Consider the following 24,258-nt stretch of genomic DNA (forward strand, 5'->3'; position numbering starts at 1 on the left):
TTGGGGCTAGCCAAGGTCCTGAAGCTTCTGCCCTCGGAGCTGTCCAATAGATGTGTCCTTCCTGAATCCCTGCCATGCTGGAGACATGGAGAGAAATTCCCTCCAGAGATGCCAATGGATTGGGGCCTGAGGGGACATTTGTACCAATAAGCCAGGAGAGGGTTTGGGCCAGTGGGGTAAAAAGGGGGGCCAGGGAGATCGCGGAGGTTGCTGCGGTGGGTGAGAGCGCAGAAGGGAGAAGCTCAAACCCACCCAGTGGAGAAGCCAGGAGAGCTTGAGCAGAGGCAGAGAAGAGGCTGATATCACTCGAAGAGGGTCAAGCAGCCAAGAGAGGAGCTGGGGAAGCGATTCTCCTGGGCTGGGTCCCAGGAGGGGCTACCAGATGCACATTGTCTGTATCTGCTCATGCAACCATCAATAGCAAATGAAATACATCTACATCACCCATTTAGTCTACTTATTGGATGTCAATCAGGTGCTTTCTTTTTGGTCCCACTCATTTTTGTCTGTCTGCTTGTTCCATCCTCACACTGACTTCACCAAGCTACTGGGTTTTATCAAATGATTTTGAGCTTCTGTCCCTGAGTGGATAGATGGTGGCCGTAGCAGATGACGTTGAGAAAGATTGGTGTGGAGGTGGGGTGTGTGGAGAGGAAGATTGGGAGAGGGAGAGGTTGGGATCCTGGTGGAAGGAGCCCACACTTCTCATTACCCCCAGCAACAGCTGTGGAAACAGATACCATTTCCCAAACCTAATGCTCAGAGTGAACTAAGCTTGCATCCTGTGGCAGGGAGTTCCATACGGTGGGTGCTGTCGCAGAAAAAGTGGTGCTGTCTCACGTGGCCCTCTCAAGCGAATCTCAGAAAGCAAAGGAGCATGTCAAAGGGTCTCCTCTGAGGAGCGTCATGGGCAAGGAGCCTCATCTGGGGGGAGGGGGCAGCATTCCTTAAAGCGCCTTGTCACCAAACTGGTTTTATTTTATTTCATTCTGTTTTATTTTATGTTTTGCATTTATTCACTGGTTCCAGGTGAACCTCCCAAAGCGGTTTACAAAAATCTTAGCTACAGAACAATATATCAAGCCACAGGTTCACATCTTTAAGGCTGGTATTCCCTGCCCCACTGCCTCCTTAGGGAACACTGAAAACCCTGATATCCGGGGCTAATTGGCACATTGCACGGCCAGCCATTCATCTCTCCTTGTTCTCCACAGTGCTGAATGAGGATGTGACACTTCCCTGGGGGAAAGGATGGGTTAGACAGGGATCAGGGAACCTGGGTCCCCAGATGTTACACAGGAACATAGGGAGCTGCCATAGATTGAGTCCGACTCTTGGTCCATCTGGTTCAATGTGGGCTACCCAGATTGGCAAGGGCTTCTCTAAGCTTGCAGGCAGGAATCTCTCTCAGCCCTATCTTGGAGATGCTGCCAGGGAGAGAACCTTTTTTGGGACTACAACTCCCATCACCCCTAGCCACAATGGCCAAAGTTCCCAAGTTTAGGACGCCCTGAGTTAAAGCATGAAGAGCTGGCCTGCTTTGAAAGAATCATTGTTCAAAGGCACTTCCAGGACTACGAAACACACAACCAACATTCAACATGCAAGCATTTAAAACGGAGCCTAACTGACAAACCTCTCCTTGCAGCTCTCACGTGTCCTAACCGGTGGATTTGCTAAGAGATCCTTGAAATTCTCTCCTGGTTTCAAGGTCCCAAGGAAGGAGACAATGGGGAGGATTCCTTAGCATTTCTCGGCAGAGTGGTTGGTCTGCATCTCTCCCTGGAGCGTGCATCCCCCTGAAGGTGTTGCAGTGCTGAATCCATGCACACCCCACCCCTTGGGACGCCTAAAAGAGAAGGAGCCCAGCAACGAGGGGCTGCTCTTTATTTATTATTTTCATTTTTATTCCACTTGTTTGCATTTCTAGCCCGCCCTATACCCAAAGGTCTCGGAGTGGGTTACAATAAAACCAAAATAAAACGTCATTAAAATTCACATCATGAATTTAAAAATACAGTAAAAAAAAAACAAAAACCAGTGCCTGGGAGGGGAAGAACCACCACATCTCTAGTCAAGGGAAAGGCCAGGCTAATGACAATTCAAAACAGCAGCCATCACATGATAGACAATTACAAAACTTTAAAAGCCGCTGTGAACAAGTCGATTAAAAAAACTCGCCTTCTTCTAAGAAAGATGGATGACGCCCTCGCTTATTGGGGAACCATATTTCCTACACCATTGAGAAGACTTCTCCCCGCTCACCACCCTCCTGATTTCACCTGGGGAGGCACCTGGAGACTTAAACTTGGTTCCTACAGGAGCCATTTAATGGAGGGCTTCAAAGGTGGAAACAATCAGCACCTGGAAGTGAGCCTGGAAAGGCCGTGACAGCCAGCTCTGACCTTTTATGATCAGAGTTATGGGACCACCCTTCGGGGAGCGTTAAGATGGGCAGTTTGGCTCTCCGTCGCCCCACTCCCTCCTCCACCCCCCCGAGCTCTGGTAGTTGAAAGCCAAGTCTTTTCTCTCCTTGAAGCCTTAACTTCAAATCTCCAAGGGCAGAGACAGGACTCAAGGTCCGGCAGTCTGCTCAGCCTCAGAGGCACTGCTGCTTTCCCTGTTTCATCTGTTCCCTCTAAAGAGAGAGAGGGTTGGACTTGGACCTGGGAGAGCCGAGTTCGAATCCTGCTTCAGCCATGGAATTCACCAGGAGACTCTGGACAGGTCACCCATCTCTCAGCCGATTCTACCTCACTCACGGACTTGTTGTGGGGAGGAACAGAACCATGGACACTGCTCTGGACTCCTGGGAAGGACGAGCAGGATATCAATGTCAATCAATAAATGAAGGCAATGGGCAAGGTCCAACGAGAAGGCCAGATCAAGCCCAGCTCACACTCTCTCTGCACCATTCCTGCCCGGAAGTGACAAGCTGACCAGGTATCAGAGCAAAGGAGAAAGGAAGAGGTGCGTCCAGGCAGACTGCCCATTCTGAAGCGATTCCTGGAGATTCCCCACCATGGGACATTCTTGTCCAATATTTTTCACCACATCAAGCCATTAAAACCTCCAAGGTTGCGTTCCACAGTCACCGAATCATTGATGCTGATTCCGGCTCCATCCTGGAGCGTTGGCAACCCCAGCACCCAGCAAGGAGCATAAGATTTAGCTGGGGGAGAGTAACTGGCCCTATCCACCCCCAGCACAGCACCTCCAGTGACTCTTGCTGGTGTCTATCTTGTGTGTGTGTGTGTGTTTTATTATTGTGATCCATTTGGGGACAGGGATCCATCCTGTTGATTTATTATTTCTCTGTGTAAACCGCTCTGAGCCATTTTTGGAAGGGCGGTGTAGAAATCGAATGAATGAATGAATGAATAAGAGAGGGATGGAAGAAAGGATTCCCAAGCATAAAACTAAGCACCTTTTTAAACACTGCATTGAAACCCACTGCCTAATGCAGGAGCTCTCAAGAAGGCATCCTCAGGTTTTGTGACGCTACAACTCCCTAGCTGCACTGGTTGGCCACAGCACATGGGGGTGATGGGTGTTGTAGTCCAACGACATTTGGGGCACCAGGTTGGAAACCCCTGCACAAGTGTCTTTCAGATTGAACAACACACACAGGAATGACTGGATTAATTAATAGAGGAGGATTGTGGGGTAATGGAGAATAGTAATGGAGGGGTGGAATTGGGAAGAGCAGAGGATTAGTTTCTAATTTGCAGGATGGGGCCATCGCTCAGCTTCCTAGGTTCCTATTTCTGGAGAAAGGTCCCAGGTTTCATTCCTGGAAGGATCTCCAGGTAGGACAGGGAAGGTTTCCTGCCTTGAAACCTTGGAAAGCTGCTGCTATTCAGTGTGTAGATGATACTGAATTAGATGGACCAGTGGTAGCTAGCTTCCGATGTTCCTATCAGATCAGGGGTTTCCAACCTTGCACTCCCAGATGTTGTTGGACTACAATACCCATCACCCTCAACCAGAATAGCTTCAGCCAAGGTTGAGAACCCCCAGATTAGATGAGGAATTGGAACGTCTGACCGGGCCGGATGTTTCTCGACTTCACTCTCACTAACCCATTAACAGGTGACTGAAAAGTCCTTGCCAGTGAACTGTGCAGGAGCAGGATTTCACCCCATTTTCTCTTCCGCACCCCGCTACCTTTGACTTGCCACCACCAAGAATATCTGCCGCAAAACAAACTAGACTCTGTCTTCAGGTTTTCATCTTCTAGCGTAAGCAGAAGTGCAGAAACCATCTGTCTTTATTCACACATTTTTATGATGAATTAAAATGGATCATGAATGACCCCAGGTATGAATTGTTTTTGAAATACCAACTGCAGTTGTACAAGGGGGTGCGGGTGGGGAAACCCTATAAATGTGCAGACTTGACACAGGGGCGTAGCAAGTTTGGAGGGGGCCCCAGGACAAAAGGTAAAGATGGGCTCCCTCCCCATCTTCTTCTTCAGAGAGGGGGGAGGGAGGGAGCAGTGGCTCGGCTGCCGGGGTGGGGTGGGGCGGGGGGGGCCTCCCTGATGGTCCCAGGGACATTTTTCACCTCCTGTTCCCTGTTAGTCACGCCCCTGACTCCACATAAATATCAATCAATCAATCTATCAATCTTGATTATGATCATAGACCAGTACAAAGTATAAGGCGATTTACAAGTATGGTTAGAGGCGTGGCATAGCGGGGAAACGCTTGACTAACAAGCAGAAGGTTGCCGGTTCGAATCCCCGCTGGTACTATATCGGACAGCAGCCATCTAGGAAGATGCTGAAAGGCATCATCTCAGACTGCGTGGGAGGAGGCAATGGTCAACCCCTCCTGTATTCTACCAAAGTGATAGAACTGCAACAGCAGATACTAGGTGATGAAGCGATAAAACTGTAGAAGTATAAACATCATAAAAGCTATTATATTAATAAAACAGTCAATGCATAGTCACAAAGCTGTTAGGCTGGTGGAGCACATGTCTTTCATGAGGCTGAATATTACATGGTCACTAAATATTGATCTGTATCCCAAAGAAAGACTTGTGTTCTCTTCACTCTGCTGGGAAATAAGGTGGTGAAGAGCTCTTCATTCTTGTCCTCTACAATTACAATCCATTTAGCCACATGGTTTCCCCTGCCTCATTGAACTTTCGTGTGTTTAGACACCCTGGAATTTAGGGGAGCCCCCGGATTTTGGTTCCTCCACCCGGCTGCTAAATTCCACCCGGATTGACGTGGATTTCAAATGTGCTGCCCGGATTGCCTGGATTTTACTCTGGATCCAATCACATGGGAGGGTAGAGAAGGCGGGTATACAAATCTGTCCAATCAATCAATCAATAATGCAAATTAGTTGTCTGTAATCTGCATAATCTGCAAATCAGGCCACCCGGATTTGGGAAGCTTGAATATAGTAACCCTAAGTGGTACAGTCCTTCAGTTCCACACTGCCAAGATCAGAAGGGAATCAACAAAGGAAGCAGCGCAGGCAAAAGTGGGGTATTTTCTGGCTAAAGTGACTACGGCAGTCAACGACTTCGGTTTGAGAGAGTCAGCTAGGTCACATGATCCCCACCTGTGTAGGTGGAGCACCCAGCCAAGGTAAGAGAGCCAGGTGCACTCCCGAACCAGGGTTGTGTGAACTCCAAAAGCTAGGTAGGAGAAGAGGGGAGTGGTCAGATGGGAAGTGAGAAATGGGTCAGATGGATGCACCTATCCAGATTCTCTCACCAGCATTTGGAACCTTGGAAAGATGCTGCCAGTCAGCGTAGATGATACTCAATGAGATGGATCAGTGGTCTGACTCAGTACAAGACAGCTTCCGATGTCCCTATCAGATTGGGGTCATTTGGGGTGGATGATAACATCATTATACAGTTAGATCTACCTGTAGAATCTCTTGGGCGCAAGTGGCTTCATGAGTGTTTGACCCACCTAACAGCAATCCAGTTGGTGGGGACTAGAGACAGGGTCTTCTCAGTTGTCTTCTCACTTGTGGCCCCTCAGTTTGGAATGCCCTCCTGGAAGAGCTTTGCCATGCTGACTCCCTCAGTGTTTTAAAAAACACAACCACAATAACATATCTTTTAAAAGATGCTTTTTAATGTCTTTTCTGCTGCTTATAATCTGGTAGGTCCTTTAATTTTTTTTAGTTTTTAGCTGTTTATTAATAACTTTTAATGTGAAACTTTAAAAATTTGTCATTTTAAATGTGGTTTTAGCTTGGTCTTTTAACTTCTTCAATTTTATTAATCTTTTACTTTAGATTATATCTATTTTACTAACCTGAGCCACCCCAAGCAGAAGTGTACTGGAGGGGTGGGGCACTAATATAATTGATTGATTGACTGATTGATGCCAAAGAGGAAACCTGAGAGCATGGCTGGACTTCCATTCAACCCCCAAAGAGACTTCCAGTGGCCAAACAGACTTGAAATGGACTCTGCGGAACTTGGGTCTGGTCTCCCCTTCTGAACGTCTAAGTGAAGAAGATGGATGGTTTGATGGATGGTTTGATATCGGTAGAGAGCCTGTGTGAAGATGGCCATGACATCATCTTGCATCATCACGACCTGCTTCTGACATTCTTCTGGCCCCCACCCCACCAGCTGCAGGTTGCCATAGGGACCGCGATAAACAATGACGCATCATCGGGCTTCAGTTGCCCACTCCCTAACTGACTTTCCAGCGGTTAAAGAGTACTGACAGCAGGCTCTTCTCATTGGAGAGATTGCCTGGTCTGCTCTCACCAGAGAGATCATCTTCTTGTCGTCGTCGTTGTTTTAGTTGTCCAGTGGACTTCTTTAGACATTGAAAGTCATCATGGCAGGTAGGAAATGGTGCCATCCAGGAGGAAAAAGAAAGGGAAGGTTGTGAGTTGGTGTCGATTCCTGGAGACCACAAAGCCATGTGGTTTTCTTGGTAGAATAAAGGAGGGACCAGGTGGCAATTCATTTGGATGGATTGTGCCCTGTGTCTGCTCTTGGGTGACATTTCCCTTGCTTTCCTTTATCTGACTTTATACCACGCCTTCCCTTTCCACTTTGTTCTACCTTCTGTCCAAAGAGGTTATCCCCTTTCCCCAGCCTTTTTAGATAGTTCATTCTTATCTGGAATCATCAATGGCCCCTTCCAAAGTCTTACAGGCACGAGACAAGGAAGTCATCAGAATCCTAATGAAGGGGAATGTAATAGGGGTGTGTTTGAACTAGTGTCCAGGACTGTGCAGAGTATCCAAAAGAATCGACTCCTGCTTGGGAGAGGCTTTCCATAGGCAGAATGGGTGCAAAGGGGTTCTTTCACTGGTTCTGGTTAATTTCCTCCCCAGTTCCTCCCAGGGCTGCCCCTTCAGCTCAGGCTAACTGCCTCTCACTCTGGAATCCGATTCGAACCACAACATTCTCTGGCCTCCTGGAACCAAGAGTGCTCAGAGAGGAGCAGATTTGGCCGTGCTCTGCATCCCTCAGGTCCCAGGCAAAGTTCTTAGCATCTTCGGTTAAAGCAGGCCTGCTCAGCTATGGCTCCCCAGCTGTTTTTGGACTACAACTCCCATAATCCCCAGCCAGCCACAGCGGCCAACAGCCAGGGATGATGGGAGCTGTAGTCCTACATCTACAGGAGGGTCAATGTTGAGCAGTTGGGGGAACCCCAGAACCTTGGAGAGCGACTCTTTGCTGTTGCAGACCATAGCAGGGTAGAGACAAGTGCCCTGACTGTGGCAGCTGCATGCACATCAGCCATCTAATCTGGCCTGCTCAAACTCAATGAGATGCAGGAGCCCCTCTGGAAGTCCTCGGGGACTAAGAGGCGGAGCGGGGCATGAGTGCCGCTAGTTCTCCACATCAGGGTTGTTGGGCTTCCTCACCTGAAGAGTGGTACAATACTCGGGCATCCCAGCAGGGAGGTGGGTGCCTCCTTCCAAGTGACTGAAGCCATGGGTTCAGAGGGAGGCCTCGGGGCAATTGGGTAGTTGCCTCTTCCCTTCCCACCAGCAAGGCGTCGGTTGGGCCTCCTTTGCAGGGCTGTTGTAGGAATGACAGAAATCAAGGTGCCCCCTTCCTTTTTCTTACAGATGAGTCGACTGAAAAGAGGCCGTCTGCTGGCTCCGCCTGTACGAGCGCGAGCTGGGCTGGGGAAGGAGGCGGTTCGCCCAGCAGCTTCCTCGAGACACCGACGCCGACCATTGGTTCCACCTCCATGTGGTCCTCGGTCTCTGACCTCTCCCTTCAGTCCATCGAAGGGAGGGACAGCAGGGACCACAGAGACCCAGCAGAGGGAGATCTGCGGAAGCCGCAGCGGGAGCACCAGTGGCCTGGCTCACCGGCGGCATCCCTCTACCATCTCCCCGGACCCTTCTTTGGGCCGCTGGCCCCCAGCCGTCCCACTGCGGGCCCCATGGCCCAATTGTCTGGCCATACATCCATTGGCCAGCTGCGACCTCCAGAGCCGGAAGAGTTCCCACCATTCTTGCATAGGGTGAGGGAGGCTCCTGGCTACAGACATGCCACGCTTGCCCCCATCCCTCCTGCGGAGACAACATCTCTGGCCCAGCTTGCCCCCATCCCTCCTGCTGCAAGAAGATCTCTGGCCCAGCCGGCCAGGGCGGACCCGGCGCGCAAGAGGAATCTGGTCCTGCTGGCACACCGGCTGCAATCCGAAGGCAGCAGCACCACCCCTGCCGCTGGGGGGTTCCGCCCAGCCCCACCGGATCAGCCCAGGAGCGGCAAGCCGACGGACATTCTCCGTGCGTCCAGAGGTGAGTGCTGATGCTGGGAAAGGGGCGTCCTCCCGCCTAGGGCTCCCTGTGTCCTTCCCATGGGTCTGGCGCAATCCTTCTCCTGAGGCCATGGTCTTCGAAATATATTCCCAGGGTTTTTGGAAATGTGCAAGAGCTGATCACTGGATGACTCAATGTCTGCCCTGATGTGCAATGTTTGAAAGCTGTCTTCGGATGAGAATTCCTGCTGCCCTCACCCCTTACCCCACCCATCCGTGACTGCTCGAGCCCCCTAAGGAGTCAGCCCTGCCACCTTCCCTCGCCCTCCCTCGGGACTGAAATCCACCACCTCCCCTTACCACACGGCAGGGCTGGCTCTGGATCAGATCCTGACCCATCCCCTGGTCATCCTCCGTCCTTCTCTTTCAGTCTTGATTCCTGCCACTGAGCAGACACTGGACATCCAAATCAAGGAGCCTGCAACTCAGAAGGCAGAAGGCTTCAGCACCGGTGCTGCACGAAGAATGAAGATCCCAGAGTTGGGATCACACAGAGGTGGGTGTGCACCATTGTGGGGGAAGGACAGTCCCGTGACTGGCCCCACCAGCCCTGCGAGAACCTTGTGCTAAGAGAGTTGAAGAGTGGAGGTCTGATGTGGGTTGGGGGGAATGCCACTCCCTCAGCATCTGTGCCTTGGGATGGGGAAAAGCTGCCCAGATCCCAGAGCCCAGATCCGGCCTTTGGGACCCCATTCCTTTGCAACTCTTCTCCATCGAAATGTTTTCATGAGTAGAACTTGCCTGGAAGTTACAGACTTGCTCCGTCTTTTCCCAAACAACTGACTTCTCTTCTTCCTTTCTAGCAGGGACCCAGGAGCGCCACCCACCATCTCCTCCCCAGCTGAAGGGTCGAGGACCGGCCAAGGGAGGAACAGCCCCGCAGTTGCTTCCGGAATTCCTCTTCCCGCCTCCTCCTCCACAGCCAACCAAAGTGATCGCAAAGGGAACGGCTTCCCACCTGGTAGCCCCAGGAGACAAGAACACCCAATGCGCCAAGCCAAGGCTGCAGCTCTTTGACTTTTTGCCGCCCATCTCCTCTGCGACCAAAAAGGCCAAGGACCGCACATATGGGGAGTTGGTGGGCAGGAAACTCCCTGCAGAGAACATTGGAAAGAGGGCAAGGGCAGCAGGGGCAGAGAGCGTGCCAGCACCCAAGGTTCCACGGGGAAGCCCAAAGGCTGAGGGGGAGGCGAGATCTGGAGAGACGGCCAAAGCACCCCTGGACCAGAAGGAAGGGAGAACCGTGCAGAAGATCCCCACTTGCCATCTGGAGCTGGCCGCCCAACCCCATCAGCCGATGAAACCTGCAGGAAGCATGCCAGGCCAGAAGCTGTTGAAAATGCCTCAGGTCCTGCCAGGAAGGGGGAAAGCACGGCTGCTACCACCTGAAGCCGAAGCTGGGGACACCAAGAGGCAGAAAGTGGGGGCAGAGTCCAGTGGATCCGCCCAGGCTGTGCCCCCGACTCCGAGGAGCAGCCTGGCCAGAATGATGCGGGACTCCGTGCAGGTGTTCCATGCCCTGGGCCCCCCGGCAAAATCCAAGAGTGCAGAGGGACATCCCGGGCAGAGCGTGCCCCAAAAGACACCAGCAATGTCCATGGGAAGGCCACCATCGGGAAGCACAGCCGAGCCACCACCAAGGCCTTTGGCAGCCCTGCCAAGCAGACCAGCAGGGAAGGCACCGCCCAGCTCCATGGCCAGGCCAGCAGCCATGCCGATGGCCAACCTCCCCCCTAGCTCCCTGGCCCACCCACAATCCACGCCAGTGTGGAGGCCGCCGGGATCCTGTCCCTTCATGCTCCGGCCCTCCTCCCTGGCGCAGCCAAATACCTTGCGGATGCACGGTCTTGCTGGGAGGACCTTTGGCCAGCTCCCGCCGGCCCCGCAACCACAGCCACAGCCTTGGGGTCCCACACCAACCCACCGACCCGTCCTCCCTGCCCACCAAGCCTCCACGGAGCATCCGGTCCTTCCACCTGGTCCCCAGCGCACGACAGCAGAGCAGGAGTTTAAGGGGGACACGTTCATCCCTTGGAGGACGCCCCCGGCCCACCTGGAAGTCTCCCGGCCCATGACGGAGGAGCAACGGCCCGTCCGGGAGCTGATGCGGCGGCGGGCTCAAAGAGCGAGGGAAGAGGCGGCTCAGTGGACATCAGCCGGCCGGAGGCAGTATTTCGTGGAGCGGGAGGAGGAAATGAAGATCTCCCTTCAGTATGGCTACCCCTGGCGCCACTGAGAGGCAAGTCTCGTCTCTCGCTGGGTGTCCTCCTAAGCAGCAGGACTGGAGACGGCCTGCTGGGGAGAACTCTGACGGGCCCGTCTTCACCCTGTATATTACAGCTTCCCCCCTCCCATATGATCGCAAGTTATATCACTTCATTTTTAAAATCGGTAAATCTTAACATTTTACGTGTTGTCTTCTGGTGTTGATAATTTTAAAATGATGTTGTTTTAACATTAGTACAGATTGGGTTGAGGTATAGAGGTTACGGCTACAGTTCTGCATCTTCATTGATCAGAATATTTCTTTCTTTTGTATTTTGCTTAGGTCCTTTTGCGAAGAGCCAGACAAGTTGCCCCCAAGAAAGAGAAGCAAGCCACACGGGATGCCCCTCCCCTTGGCCTCCTGCGGAGGGGAGGGAGTTTGTCCGCAGGAGGCCCCAAAGGCACCTGATTGGCCCGTTCAGTTTGGGGGGCGGGGCTTGGGCCCTTGCTGGATTTCCCCCGCCCCAGCTCTTCAGTTCGGGCTGAGCATCCGTGGAGGAAGGAGCTCTTCCATAGACCTTTTTCTTGGCCTAAACCGGAGCGGACGGGGGGCGGGGTGTGCCCGAGGATCGGAAGAGTGGTATATTTTGGTGGGTAGCATCGACCTGCCGAGCGGCGGCTTCCCCGGACATCGGCGGTCATTTTAGCAGCCTGAGGGGGCAACGGCCTGCGGCTGGAGTGCGGCGGCATCGGCCCCGGGGCGGCATCTTCGGGGCTTGGGGCCCTTGGTTTGTCCGGGTTGGGCCTTCCTGGCCTGGGGCGTATTGGGCAGCCTAACTGGGCGGGACTGGTGGTTGCTCTGATTGGTGGCACCTATTTGGGGCCCTGCCGCTCCCTGCGTTTGGGTGGGGGTGTTGGTTGGCCTTGGGGTTACTGGCATTTTTCGTGTCCCTCTTCTCTTCCGTTGGCTTCTTTGGGGGTTCGGAGTGGGGGTCTCTCAGGAGGGCAGCGAGTGGCTCTCTGGGCGCTCTTCTCTCCACGCCCGTCGTGTTCTTTTGCCCGTGGGGTTTTCGGGGTTGTTTATGGTGGCATTGGGGGTTGGTTATTCTGGGCCCCTGCAATTCGCCCACATGCCTAGGAAAGCCAAGGAGAAAACCGGTGGTCAGCCTATCAGGGGGCCAAGCGGCCTGCACCTCCAGCTTCTTCCTCTGATGAGGATGATGGGGAGATGGTTCTAATTAGGGGCCTGATCAACAGAATGGAAGCTCTGGAGAAGGCCAAGGCTTCCTTTCTGTTGGAAGCAAGGGGGCTGGCCCGTCTGGAGCGCCGAAGGAAGTTCCTCGACGCACGCGTGGTGCTGCTGGAACACAGTTACGAAAATCTCTCTCTGACAGGTTAGGAGCTCTTGAAAAGGGCGAGGGCCCGCCCGGCCCAGCGCTGCCTGCAGAGCCGGCTGATCCTCTGTTGCCAGTGCTTGGCGTTTCCGTTCCTGCGATGCCTTCTCCTGCGGATCCAGGATCCCCGCTGCCATCGGATCCCCCCCTGTGGATCCATCTTTGCCTCCGCCCCCGGGTGAGCCTATTGCACCGGCGGCACCGGCCAGTGGCCCTCTGGACCCTGGCCGATGCCTGCCATGGGTGGATGGGGACCTGCCCCATTTGGGGCACCTTACACACAGCCTTGGGGCATGGGTCCTCCGTTGGGTTTTCCGGTGATCACTGCAGGGCTCCAAGGGGCGGGAGAGCAGGTGTGGCTGGGTAACAGGCCGGCTTTGGCCCCTGGAGGGGGCGGCTCTGTAACTTCGCCGACAGCAATCTCAGGTGCAGGGGGGACCTCTGGGTTTTACCCCATGGGAATTTTGCCTTCCCCCAAGCATGCCCCTTATGGTACTATGGGGCTGCCCTTGGGTGACCACCTGCTCCCGGCTGTGTTGTTCGTCTGGCGGCCAGCAGCGACCCTTCGATTTGTCCGGTAGCTGCCTTGAGGCGTTACCTGGATCTCGGGTCCTTTCCGGAGGGCTGCCTTTTTGTGCACGAGGACAAGGTACCCCTCACCCTGTATCAGTTCCTGGCAGTTATACAAAGGGCCTTGATCTTGGCCGGGGTTCCCTTGGAGGGACTTACACTGCACTCCTTTTGGATTGGGGCTGCCACCACGGCTGCTCGCATGTCGTTCAAAGGAGAGGGCGATGGAAGTCCTTGGTGGTGCGGCGCTACGTGCGCTGAATGGAAGTTGGTGGTGCCCGCTCTGACCTTTTGTTTTCTTGGCAGGTGCTGGCGGAGCGGCGGCTCCTGTTCGGTTCCTGGTTTGCGGCCATTTGTCGGTCTTTGGAGCCTTCAAGAGGGCCAGCTCATAACTTTGAGTGCCATTGGGGCACCCAGCTGGGTTTTGGAAAGCGGGCTTCAGTTTCTTGGTTGGGTAGGAGGGGCATGTTATGGAGCCAGTTGCTCCCTGCCATTTGGGATGATTGAGCTAGGTTCCCTGGGCCTGATGTCATTGTGGTTCACTTGGGGGGAAACGATTTGGGCAGGCGGGCTGGTCTCTCTCTTATTATTACTATTTCCCCGCCCCAGCTCTTCCGTTTGGGCCAAGCATCCCCCTCCCTCCCTTCCCTGGAGCAGAGCGGGTCTAGTGACTGGTCGCCCTTCTGGGGCCGAGTAGGAATTTTTGGCTCTCAACACATTGGCCACTGTTGGGAGTTTTTTCGCCTACTCCGTTCTGCGTTTGGGGTTTGAGTTAGAATTAGGCTGGTCACACGGTTATTATGGGTCTTATGGGTTATTATTGTTATTGGTGAATAAAGTTGTGGCCCTTTTCACCCAAACTATGTCTCTGTGTCTTTGGGGGGCTGGGGACAAGCCACGTTGCTCTGCAGCTGCCAGGGTCCTGGCCTCTGGATGGAGCTCACCTTTTCAGTTCATTGGTTAGCACCAGTTAGCACTCATCCCTGTGGATGAGGCCATCAGTGATTAACTAGCCAACTAATTGGATTGGCTTCTAAACAAAGTTCTTGATACATTTGTGGTAGTCTTTTTCTTATTCTTAAATTAAATTGACCAGAGAAAAACTGTATTTAATTACAGATTACTTTACTCCACTGCTTTCCTTTATCTCCACACCCACCCACCCCCCACCTCAGTTGGCCTTGAAGCAGTCATTCAATACTTTTTGGTAGAGAATATGCTGGACACCCACACGATATAGAAGCCAGAGAGATTCAGGTTAAATTTGATGCTCAGAATTGACAGGGTTGCCACTTTTCCGTTATCATACCTTTTCCTTTGGACTTTACTTAGAATTCAGCTATGAAAGCTATCAGTAGTCAGCCATTAATTTCCTTGTGTCTATTCAATTTTGGAAGATCTGAAATACTATTGCATGTTAGCTATCAATTTATGTCAGAAACAAAGTGCCATTGCATGCCAACTATTAAATAATCAGATCTTAAATAGAATTTCATGTCAATTAACAACTATTGGCACAAGTCAACTCACTAGAGCAAATATTTGGATACTATATTTGGGTGCTAAGCCGATATCTGCAGAATAACCAACATTAAAAGTAATATTTGAAATCTGATTCCTTTCAACTCTGTGCATCCAAAGAACAGTTGAAGAACAAGCATGCCAAGCTGGAGAGCCAAAAGCGATTTCTGATGCCGAGCCTCTCCTCTTCTCAGTATCCATCTGAAAGCAAAGATGAGCTTATCTGTGGAATGCTGAACACTGTGTGAGCAATGATTAACTGTCCATCATATGACTCAATTAATCCTGGAACACCCTTTTTTCTATTCCTCTTGGACCAAGGTCTTATTGATCTGCGTAGCATTTTGATATCTGCAAATATTGAGGCTCAGAAGAAGGTTTCCAAATGGCAGGTGCCAAATTCAAAGAGCTGTTCTATCAGTGTAGGACAGTCAAACCTTCTTCTCGCCAAAGATGGATGGGTTGCAGGGCTAGTAATTAGGCCCCGTGGTGGTAGAAAAGCTGAAAGGTCTGGTGGAGGAGGGGGGGCTGAGCTATTTTTAGCCCCTCTGTTTGTCTCACACAAAGCTGGGATCAGATGCCAGGTAGCTCCATTTCAGCAGGGGAAAGTGATGCTGGCAGCTGTGGGCATCAGAAAGTTGAACAGAAATCAAACTGTCAACAAAACAGAATTTTATGTAGAAGCCTGAGGTTGCAATTGTGGACAATACCACTTCAGATTCTTCCGTCTGCCATTTCTTCATCTTCTCCGCACGCTCCACTCTCTGCTCATTCTTCCCTCCTTCCTCTGCCCTTCCCTTCCCTTCCTTCCAGTGTCAGCAGCCTACAGGATCAGGCCTATAAAGCGGCCAGATGGAAAGTACCAGAAGGAAGCATGTAGCCCGTATCGGGCTGAAGTCAAGGTAGAGGGCAGTGGACCAAGACTGAATTAACAGAGGGAGAGTGCCCAGCTCATGAGAAGTGATCCCGTCACTCTGTTCTGCTCTGGTCAGTCCTCACTTGGAATGCTTTGTCCAGTTCTGCACACCACATTCTAGCTGGCGACCGAGATGGCAAGGCATCTAGACACCAAGTCCTGTGAGGAATGGTTCAGAGAGCCGCGCATGTTTAGGCTGGAGAAGAGGGGATTGCGGGGGGATAAGGGAGCTGCCATGGGGACTTAAGACAATGGGGCTGTCATGACTAACTTAATCTGGGTCCTGCCCACTACAATACATATAACACCTCAGGCAATAAAATAAAATAAAATGATGGAGCAGATCAGCAAACAAATGGAAAATCCAGCAGAAAAGCCACATGAACTTCAGGCTCAGACAAAGAAAAGGGTTTCTACCTGGGCCGAAAAGAATGCAGAGATGGCGTCAGGTGAAGATATGCCCATAGACCCAGTTAGGACCTGTGTAGCTGAACTTTGCACTAACTCAGGCTGCACAACTCCGACCCTCCTGCAGATGTTGGGCTAGAACTTCCATCATCCCTGACTATGGACCACTGTGGCTGGGGATGATGGGAGTTGTAGTCCAAAAGCTCCTGGAGGGCTGAAGTTGTGCAGCCCTACCTGCACTAACTCTAGTTCCCAGCAATGTTCCCTACAACAGGTATTCTTAGATACTGTTGACTGCAACTCTCATAATCCCCAGTCAAAGCTCTTTGCAGCTGGGGATGGCAGGAAGTTGTAGCCAATATCTGGGAATACTGGTTTCCAGTCATGGCTATTTGTATTCTTGGATATACTCTAGTTTCCAGTGAATCTGTTTTCAGAGGCAGCTCCAGATGCAGGATGCCACCACTGCTCGGCCAAAATCACAAGTTGGCAACTCTATACTCTCCTCGATCATGCCTAGTCCAAATAAGAATGCAGTAAGGCGACCAGCTCTAAAAGCAGGCAATTATAAAAACAGAAATATTGAAAATGTAGGGAAATAGATGCACAAAAGCCCTGGAACCAAATGCCAGTGTCTCCTCCTCTGAATATGAAACATGAGAGGATGATGTATGTGATGTGCGGATTTGAGGCAAGAGCTCATTTATAACGTTCTCTTTTTCCACACAAATTTATTTTACAAGCCACATATCAAAGGCAAAAGAGAGAGCGGCAACCACACAGAGGAGGAAGCGTTCCAGAGAAAGCCCTGGTGACCTCCAGCCTGCCTCTCCGACGGTGAACTATTCTTCTCTGAACAACTGATCTTCACAGCTTTCTCTAACTGCCACAAGCGTTCGAAATATTAAAACACTTGCCAAAGAGGGTGCTTGTGTTTTCTGTTCCGTTTGAGCATCTGTAAGAGTCGTTTAAAGTAGATAAATTTATTAGAGAAACGACAAGACGATGCAGTTAATGAGTTGGCTGCCTATGTGTATATTGCCACACGGCCCCGCATAAGCCAGGCTGCTAGCACCAACCCTAAACAGCCTCTCTATATTTGCAGGCATCGGGGTTCCAATGGATGCATCCATCTCAGCTTTGGAACATGGGGAGTTGCCTTCTACTGAGTCAGATCACTCTTCCATTGAACTCAATATTGTCTACCCAGACTGCCAGCAGCTTCTCCAAGGTTGCAGGCAGGAGTCTCTCCCAGCTCTATCTATGGAGAAGGAGGGAACATGAAACGTTCTGCATGCAAGCAGGCAGGTGCTCCTCTCAGAGCAGCCCCATCCCCTGAGGGGAAGATGTTACAGTGCTCATGCATGTTGTCTCCCATCCAAATGCAAACCAGGGCAGACCCTGCTTAGCAAAGGGGACAATTCAGACTTGCTACCACAAGACCCGCTCTCCTTGGGCTTCACGTTATATTGGCAAATGGAAGTCTCCGCCTCCGTCACACTGTTTCTATCCCTGGGTCTAACAGCACAGCAGCAGCTGGAGGGAAGAGCTTGAAGGAGGAGCTGTTGAGTCAGCAAAGGCAGGCTGCAGCAGGGGGATTCTGTAGGAGCCTGGGGTCCTGCTCCTTTGTGGAGCAAGGCCTGGTCAGAGCCAAAGCAGGTGCTTGAGCGGGCCTCCTCCTTGTGCGGGAGATGCACCAGGGTGTTCTGTGATTATTCCACAGCCATTGGGAAGAAGGGCTGTACCATCATGCAACTCCCTTGCACAATCTCAGCACTAGCACAAGTGCACACTAACTCAATTTGCACTTTGGGGTTGATGAAGCAGCACCCACAGTGCGCAAAATGCCCGTGGAATGCTGCACGGCATGTGAGGCAGTGTGGGGTAGTGGTTAGAGTGTTGAACTAGGACTGGGGAGACCCAAGTCCATGAAACTCAGCCCTGAAACTCACTGAGTGACTCTGGGCCAGTCAATTCTCCCTCCACCTAACCCACCTCACAGGGTTGTTGCGAGGATTAACATAACCATGTCTGCTGCTTTGGGCTATGTGGAGGAAGAGCGGGATATAGATGTGAAAATAAATAAATAAATAAATAAATAAATGTTCCACTTTCCAGCACAGAAGTTCTCAAAGCCATTTAACCAGAAAAAAGGATAAGAGGAAAAAGGTGGTTCCCTGTCAGAGCAAGCTCCAGAAGTGGGGGAAAGAGTGAAATACAAGTACTCCTCTTGCTTCAGAACACTCCTATGCAAATATATGCAAATTTTATTTATAGCTTGTCCAAGCTATCAACTAAAATGCATGTTGCTTTAACTGAGGGACAGCCATAACTCTGAATTATTTTCTAATTTCCCATTTTACTTCTGTCTGCCTGCGGCTCTCTCTCTGACCAAGCTTCAAGCCGTAAAGGGATTCTGCCGCCGTTCTCTGGACTTGGATGGCAACTCGATCGTTTCCAGCTTGTTGACCTTGTTTTTTATGACTAAGATTCTCGGCAGCTGCCTGGAACACTCAGCAGGTCATAGGGATTGAGAAATCTACAGGTGAGTTAATTAGGTTCCTGACAACTGGTGGTATTGGAAGGCTGCCAAAGGAGTTGAGTTTCCCTGGCTGGTTTAGGAGGGGCTGCACCATAACTGGTCCCCTGCAAGACGGAATACACTGGACAATCCCTGGCTGCTAGTTTTGGCACGCAACTGTTTAGCAAAAGGACCCCTCCTGGTTGACCATTCTACAATACCCAAGGCCTGTCCACCAATCAACAGAAACTTAAGCAAAAGAGTCGAACTATGCTAGACATGTGATCTGGCCCTTGTGTGCTTGCTTTTTTCAAAAGAAATGGCAGCGGCGAAGGGTGTCTGATCAGGATTTGGTGTAAGAAGAGGGGGTGTTAATACTCCCACTCCCACTCCAGACCCAATCCATATTGGGCCCTCATGGTTGCTATTCCCTCCTAGAGGAAATGGTGGTAGGGGAGGGGGATCTGGAATGGAACTGTGGTGGTGGGGGGGGGAGGTTAAAGCCCCCCACCACATATCCACTGTATTAACATTTCAAGGGTCTTAATCTGTGGCCCTCCAGCACTTGTTGGCCTACAACTCCCATAATCCCCAGTCACAATGGCCAATAGCCAGGGATGATGGGAATTGTAGGCCAGCAACGGAAGGAGGGCCATCGTTTGAGACCCTGGGATCATCTGAGGAACTGAGCTTCATTTACCCTCTGTGATGCCAGCATGCTCACTACATGATCCTGATTGGTTGGAACCACTTGCAGAAAGAGAGATGGGGGGGGGATGCTGCCAAAGTAGTGGCTCAGGGAAGCAATGGCAGCCCCAATCCCTCCAGTAATGGGAAATGTCGTTCCCTGCTGCTGTGATCTGTAGTGGGAGGGGTTGTGTCTCTGGCCCCATGGACAGGCATGTGATGCGGGCCGACCTATCGGCTGCAGTTATTATCCCCCGCACACACATGATGCAGGTGAACCAATGAGAATGGAGGATCACCTCTATAAGCAGCCATCTCTGCTCTCCAGCTGTTAGTTGCCCTTGGGCAAATGCACCTGCCCGTCTGTCCCATTCTCAGTGAAGGTTATCTGGTCACTAGTTGAGGCCAAGTAGGAATTTGGGGGGGTCGCACCTGATTGGCGCTTGGTGCGGCCTTTCCCCGCCTACTCCTCATGGGAATGGGACAACTTGCCGCGGCCAACTGGTTGGCTGTGGTGAGCTGGCCATGGTGAGTTGTCATAGACCCCGTCTCACTGATTAGTTATTAGGAATTTCACTCTATTTTATGTCATTTGGTCACGGCAGGAGAGTGCGGGTTTGGGTTGGTATTTGGTAATTGGTGTTGGGCCGGAGGACCATTTAAGGTGGGAAGGGGCTGAAGAACAGGGGGCTGGGATGTGCCCCTTTCTGGAGGGCGGCCTGAGCTAACTTTTCAGAGTAGTGTGGCTCAGCCTGGCCCCCCATCAGTGGGGGTAACCCTGCGGTGGGACGACATCAGGACTTGGTGCCTGGCTGAGTCAGTATCCAGCCCTTCGCTTGGCAGAGGCGCAGACCTCCTCACGAGGCTGACCCACTTGGGTGGAACGGAGTCCCCGCATTCTGATTAGTGTCCCTCGGTGCTGGCTGTATTATGTCAAATTAATAAAGTGGCCCTAGTTTCTTCCAACTAAGCGTGTCTTATCATTATTGGGGCCTAGGGGTGCAAATGTTTGAATGCAAATATTGCATTCAAATAAATGTTCGAATGCAAATATATATGCAAATCTTTTAATTAGATTTATAGTTTTAAAATTTTGTTTTTAATGTTCTAAATGATTTTAATTGTCCATTCATTTGATGTTTTAAATGATTTTAATTGTAAACCACCCAGAGACGCAAGTTTTGGGCAGTACAGAAATATTATAAACAAATAAACAAACTAATAAAAGAAACTAACTAACTAACTAACTAACTAACTAACTAACTAAATATCCGATGCAGTCCTAGATATAACATCGCAGGTGAAATCTGAAACCAGGCGTCCTCAGCGAACCTCAGGGGAGAGGCCACCAGGTTGCAGCTCAGAAACTGGCATTCTACCTCTCACACCCCACAACCTCCCCCTCCTTTCCTTTGCTCTCTGTCCTGCCTGTGATGATAAAAACTGCAGGTGGGCCTTGAACCCAGGGCACACATGTCCAAATCTAGTTCTTTGTTCACTTAGGGCTGGTTCATACATGCGCGCGTGACCCTTGGTTCCACAACTCCAGATGACTTGCAACTGGCAAGTTAAAATAATGAAATACAGTTCAAAAAAGAAGAACAGTAGAATTAGGAGAAAGAATTCAATAAAGCATTAAGAACGCGTGTGTCTGCAGAAGAATAGGTTGCAGGAGTATTTGCATCTGGCCGGTCCCTGTGTCAACATTCTCTTTGAATTGCCTTTGAGAAATGGCCGAAAGTTCTCTTAACAAGCAGGTCCACTCTAGCGGGAGAAATGAAAATGGACAGCCCAGCAGCAAGTGTCGTTCTGCACTTTGGATTTCCGTGTTCGTTTCGCACTCGGCCCTGCCCTGCTTGGCTCCTGGGTGCCGCCCCTCCCGCACCCCTTCCTGACAACCCGTTCGAGCTTCTGAAAGCCTTGAAATGTTGCTGACACAGAAAACAAACGCCACTGTCACATTTGGGAAGTCAAAGCCGAAAAGTGTCTCATTTGTCGAGCGATTCGTTTCGATTTTCATCTTGCTGCTGTCAGCCAGGATACATGGACAACTCCAGTTGGGGATTATCAAGGGACCTAAGCAGGCCTGTTATGCTGGCTGCCTTGACAGCTCTTCCGCAGACGAGATTCATGCTCACAAAATCGGGGGGTGGGGGGAGGACAAGAAGGGGCAAGTTTCTTTTTAACCCTTTCTGGGTCTCTCTGTATCTCGAGAATACACTGTTGTGTGCAATCCAGGCAGAAGCACAAGAAAGCAGGATGGGGAAGCGGCCATCTCAGCCCCTGGAGGATGGCTTCCAAGGCAGGGCTGAGCATCAGGGTGTTTAGGAGAACGTCTTCTTCGCTATGAGCCCCACCACCCCTTGAGACCATCCAAGGAGGTCCATCTGCAGTTGTCACCAGCCTATCAGGTGGCTACTCAGGGACGGCCCTTCTCTGTTGCTGCCCCGAAGCTTTGGAATGCACTCCTTGCCAAAATAAGAGCCTCCCCATCTCGTACAACTTTTTAAAAGATCCTCAAGACACACTTATGCACCCATGCTTTTAACTAGATGTGTTGAATTGTGGCTTTTAAAGCTGTCTTTAATGTTTTAATTCCTGTTGTGAGTCACCTCAAGCAGTAATTTACTAGAGAGGCAGGGTATAAATATTATAGATAGATAGATAGATAGATAGATAGATAGATAGATAGATAGATAGATAGATAGACGTTTTCATTTGTGTTATGTTTGCTGAAAACAGCCCAGTGAGTAGTGTACAAATATACTAAATAAATGAAGTGTAGTTTGTAACAGATGCAGGGTTGGTTCTTATTTGGAATTGGACCGTGGGCATCATGAAGGCCACAAGGTCTAGTGCTGGTCTTGGATCATCAGCCTTAAGCATACACACTGAAGTGGCCCAGAACGATAAATCAAGGCGACATCTCAGAGACTAGCTTGACAAGTTTGCTTGGGGTGGTGATGACGGTCTGTCATGCAGTGGGATTGTCAGTACATTAGCAAAGTGTTTCCCATACTTCTGAAACCTGGAGCTCAGTATTTTTTTTTAAATCTAAAGTTGGAGTGCACTCTTTGTATGTGTGTTTGCAGGTTTTGATCAGCTTCTGAAAGGCGTGAGACAGATTTGACACAAATGCACAGGACTACTTAGAGAAAGAAAAGAAAAAATGGCTATACCTTCAATATTTTGGGAATGCAAAGGCCAGCATCCTGACTAATGAAGTGTGGGTGTTATGTGAGATACACCAATACTGCTGACACAGCACTAGTGCTTGCAGGGGTAGAGTTTGATGACCACCTCCTTTCCATGGAAGCCCTCTAGGCACCTGAAAATAGGTCCCTGAGGGTTACACTCCCTTTAGAGACATATTATAGGGTGACATAGAGAGCTTTGGGCACTGGTGCTTCGTTAGGAGGTCAGCCAGACTCTAGAAGTTAATTCAGCAAAGTTTCCAGCACTAACTTGAAAATCACAGGTTACTTGCAAGGCAGAGACCAGAAACAGTAGAGAAACAACATGGATTTTATAGTCTCTTATAGTTCCCGACTGAGCTGGGTCTGCAACCACCCCACTCCATTTTTAGATTTTACAACTGCAGACCGCCGGAGCTCCTGCAACATGCAATCCCTCTGCCTGTCCTTTTGCTTTCCATTTACCGGAAGAACTCCGTAGGATTCAGAAACATGCCCTTGGAGACTCTATTGCTTTTGATTGGCTCCAAATAAACACTGTCGTACTTTAAACTGAGAGAGAAATTCTGCAAAATTCAGATGACTTTAGAAAATAAAAAAGCATGGATGAAATGTCACTTGGGAACCACTGTTTTTTTTAAAGTATATTAAATATTATAGAAAAGCATCTCTAAAGTCCTGTTATTATCTTCTTGGTTTTATTTTAAAAAGCATTATGCATCTAAGGTGCTGGTGGTGGTGGGATGTTTCAGCCCAAGCAGTTCTCACCAATCCCTTCTAGCTGATTTCTTGCTTTATAGTCTAGGGCCGGGCTGTCAAAGTCCCGGCCTGTGGGCCAGATCCAGCCCTCATAGCCCCACTGTCCGGCCCCCGGGCCCCAAGCCACTTTGGCGGCGGCTGCTGCTGCTGCTGCCAAGGCCAAGAAGCAGTCATTGCTGCCATGGAGGCGGCTAAGAAGTGGCTGCGGACGCCTGTGGGGCTGGCAGCGGGGCTGTGGCCGAGAAGCAAGAACCTCCTTGCAGCTGGGAGCAAGATGACATGAGGCCGGAGCTGCAGCCGCGGTGGGGCTGGTGAGGAAGGGAAAGAAGGCGAACCTCTGTAAAGGGTTCTTCGCTCCTCCTCTCCCCCACCCTCGTCGGTGCCACACTCCTCACCCTCTGGCCTCCTGGCTTTTGGGGAGCAAAAACCAAGCCACCCAGAAGCCTGAGTGCTCCACACATGACTGTTTGCTGCCCTCGATCTGTGGTGGGGTGAGCCAGCCATGGGGAAGCTCTTCCAATGGAATTCTTCCCCTTGGGGAAGCTGCTCTGAACGTGGACAGAACTTCACTTGATTTGGCCTCCTTCATTGCCTCCCCTTTGCACTCTTCTCTCAGCAAACTGGGTTTCCTCTGCTCAGTGATGGGGAACTTTGCTTGGGGATGGGATCCTTGGTTTGCAGTTTGGGGTTTCAGTGACTCTTTGCAGATATTCGCTGGGTGCTGCCTGGCATCGCTGCGGAAGCTGGGACCTTGCTGAGGGGTGGCGGAATCTTTGGTGCGTTGCTGTTGTGTTCCTTTGCATATGTCTTCTGTGCGTTGCCCTAGATCAGGGTTTCTCAACGTGTGGGTCCCCAGATGTTATTGGACTGCAGTTCCCATAATCCCCAGCCCCAGTGGCCTTTGGTTGGGAATTATGGGAGTTGAAGTACAATTACATCTGGAGACCCACACGTTGAGAATCCCTGCCCTAGATCATCACTGCACCACCGCCTTCACCTTCATGTGCAGTAGACTTGATTTACTATTCACCTTTATGAACTGTGCTGTGGTACTGAAATTTTATCTGTAGGAATTCTTCTAATTATATATATTTTACTATTAACTTGTATAAACTGTGTGGTATTATTTTGTTCTCATTTCCATTATTTTATCTGTGAGAAATCTTTTGAATTTCTGTTATTATGTGACATTTTGACAATTCTTTATTATTACTATTTATTATTTACTATTCATTAATAATGATGATATAATAAAGATGCTTAATAAATTAGTAAGTATATATGATAATTCCCCTGCTAACTTG

General features: G+C 50.5%; 2 protein-coding genes across 5 annotated transcripts in view; one reads left to right on the top strand and one right to left on the bottom strand.

Annotated features, from left to right (window-relative positions):
* CHST8 (carbohydrate sulfotransferase 8) overlaps positions 1-24,258 on the bottom strand; it is a 337,093-nt gene that overhangs the window by 191,090 nt on the left and 121,745 nt on the right. The gene's annotated exons all lie outside the window — the stretch shown is intronic.
* LOC128334189 (nascent polypeptide-associated complex subunit alpha, muscle-specific form-like) lies at positions 6,380-13,825 on the top strand. Of its 3 annotated transcripts, XM_053270558.1 has the most exons (7): positions 6,380-6,833; positions 8,076-8,759; positions 9,150-9,275; positions 9,583-11,018; positions 11,328-11,634; positions 12,379-12,556; positions 13,255-13,825. In XM_053270558.1, the coding sequence occupies exons 1-4, from the start codon at positions 6,827-6,829 to the stop codon at positions 11,013-11,015; spliced, it is 2,250 nt and encodes a 749-aa protein (XP_053126533.1). In that variant the 5' UTR covers positions 6,380-6,826; the 3' UTR covers positions 11,016-11,018; positions 11,328-11,634; positions 12,379-12,556; positions 13,255-13,825. The 3 variants fall into 3 exon arrangements, with proteins under 3 accessions (XP_053126533.1, XP_053126532.1, XP_053126534.1); XM_053270557.1 differs by having other exon boundaries at positions 11,328-12,556; XM_053270559.1 differs by having other exon boundaries at positions 9,586-11,018; positions 11,328-12,556.

The sequence above is a fragment of the Hemicordylus capensis genome, chromosome 9 (assembly GCF_027244095.1).
Source record: "Hemicordylus capensis ecotype Gifberg chromosome 9, rHemCap1.1.pri, whole genome shotgun sequence".
Lineage (NCBI taxonomy): Eukaryota > Metazoa > Chordata > Lepidosauria > Squamata > Cordylidae > Hemicordylus > Hemicordylus capensis.

What these genes read in the sequence shown, in the direction of transcription:
- LOC128334189 (XM_053270557.1), top strand. An exon ending in CATTCTCCGTGCGTCCAGAG is followed by an intron (nt 8,760 to 9,149) that starts GTGAGTGCTGAT and finishes CTTCTCTTTCAG; the next exon opens with TCTTGATTCCTGCCACTGAG. An exon ending in AGAGTTGGGATCACACAGAG is followed by an intron (nt 9,276 to 9,582) that starts GTGGGTGTGCAC and finishes CTTCCTTTCTAG; the next exon opens with CAGGGACCCAGGAGCGCCAC.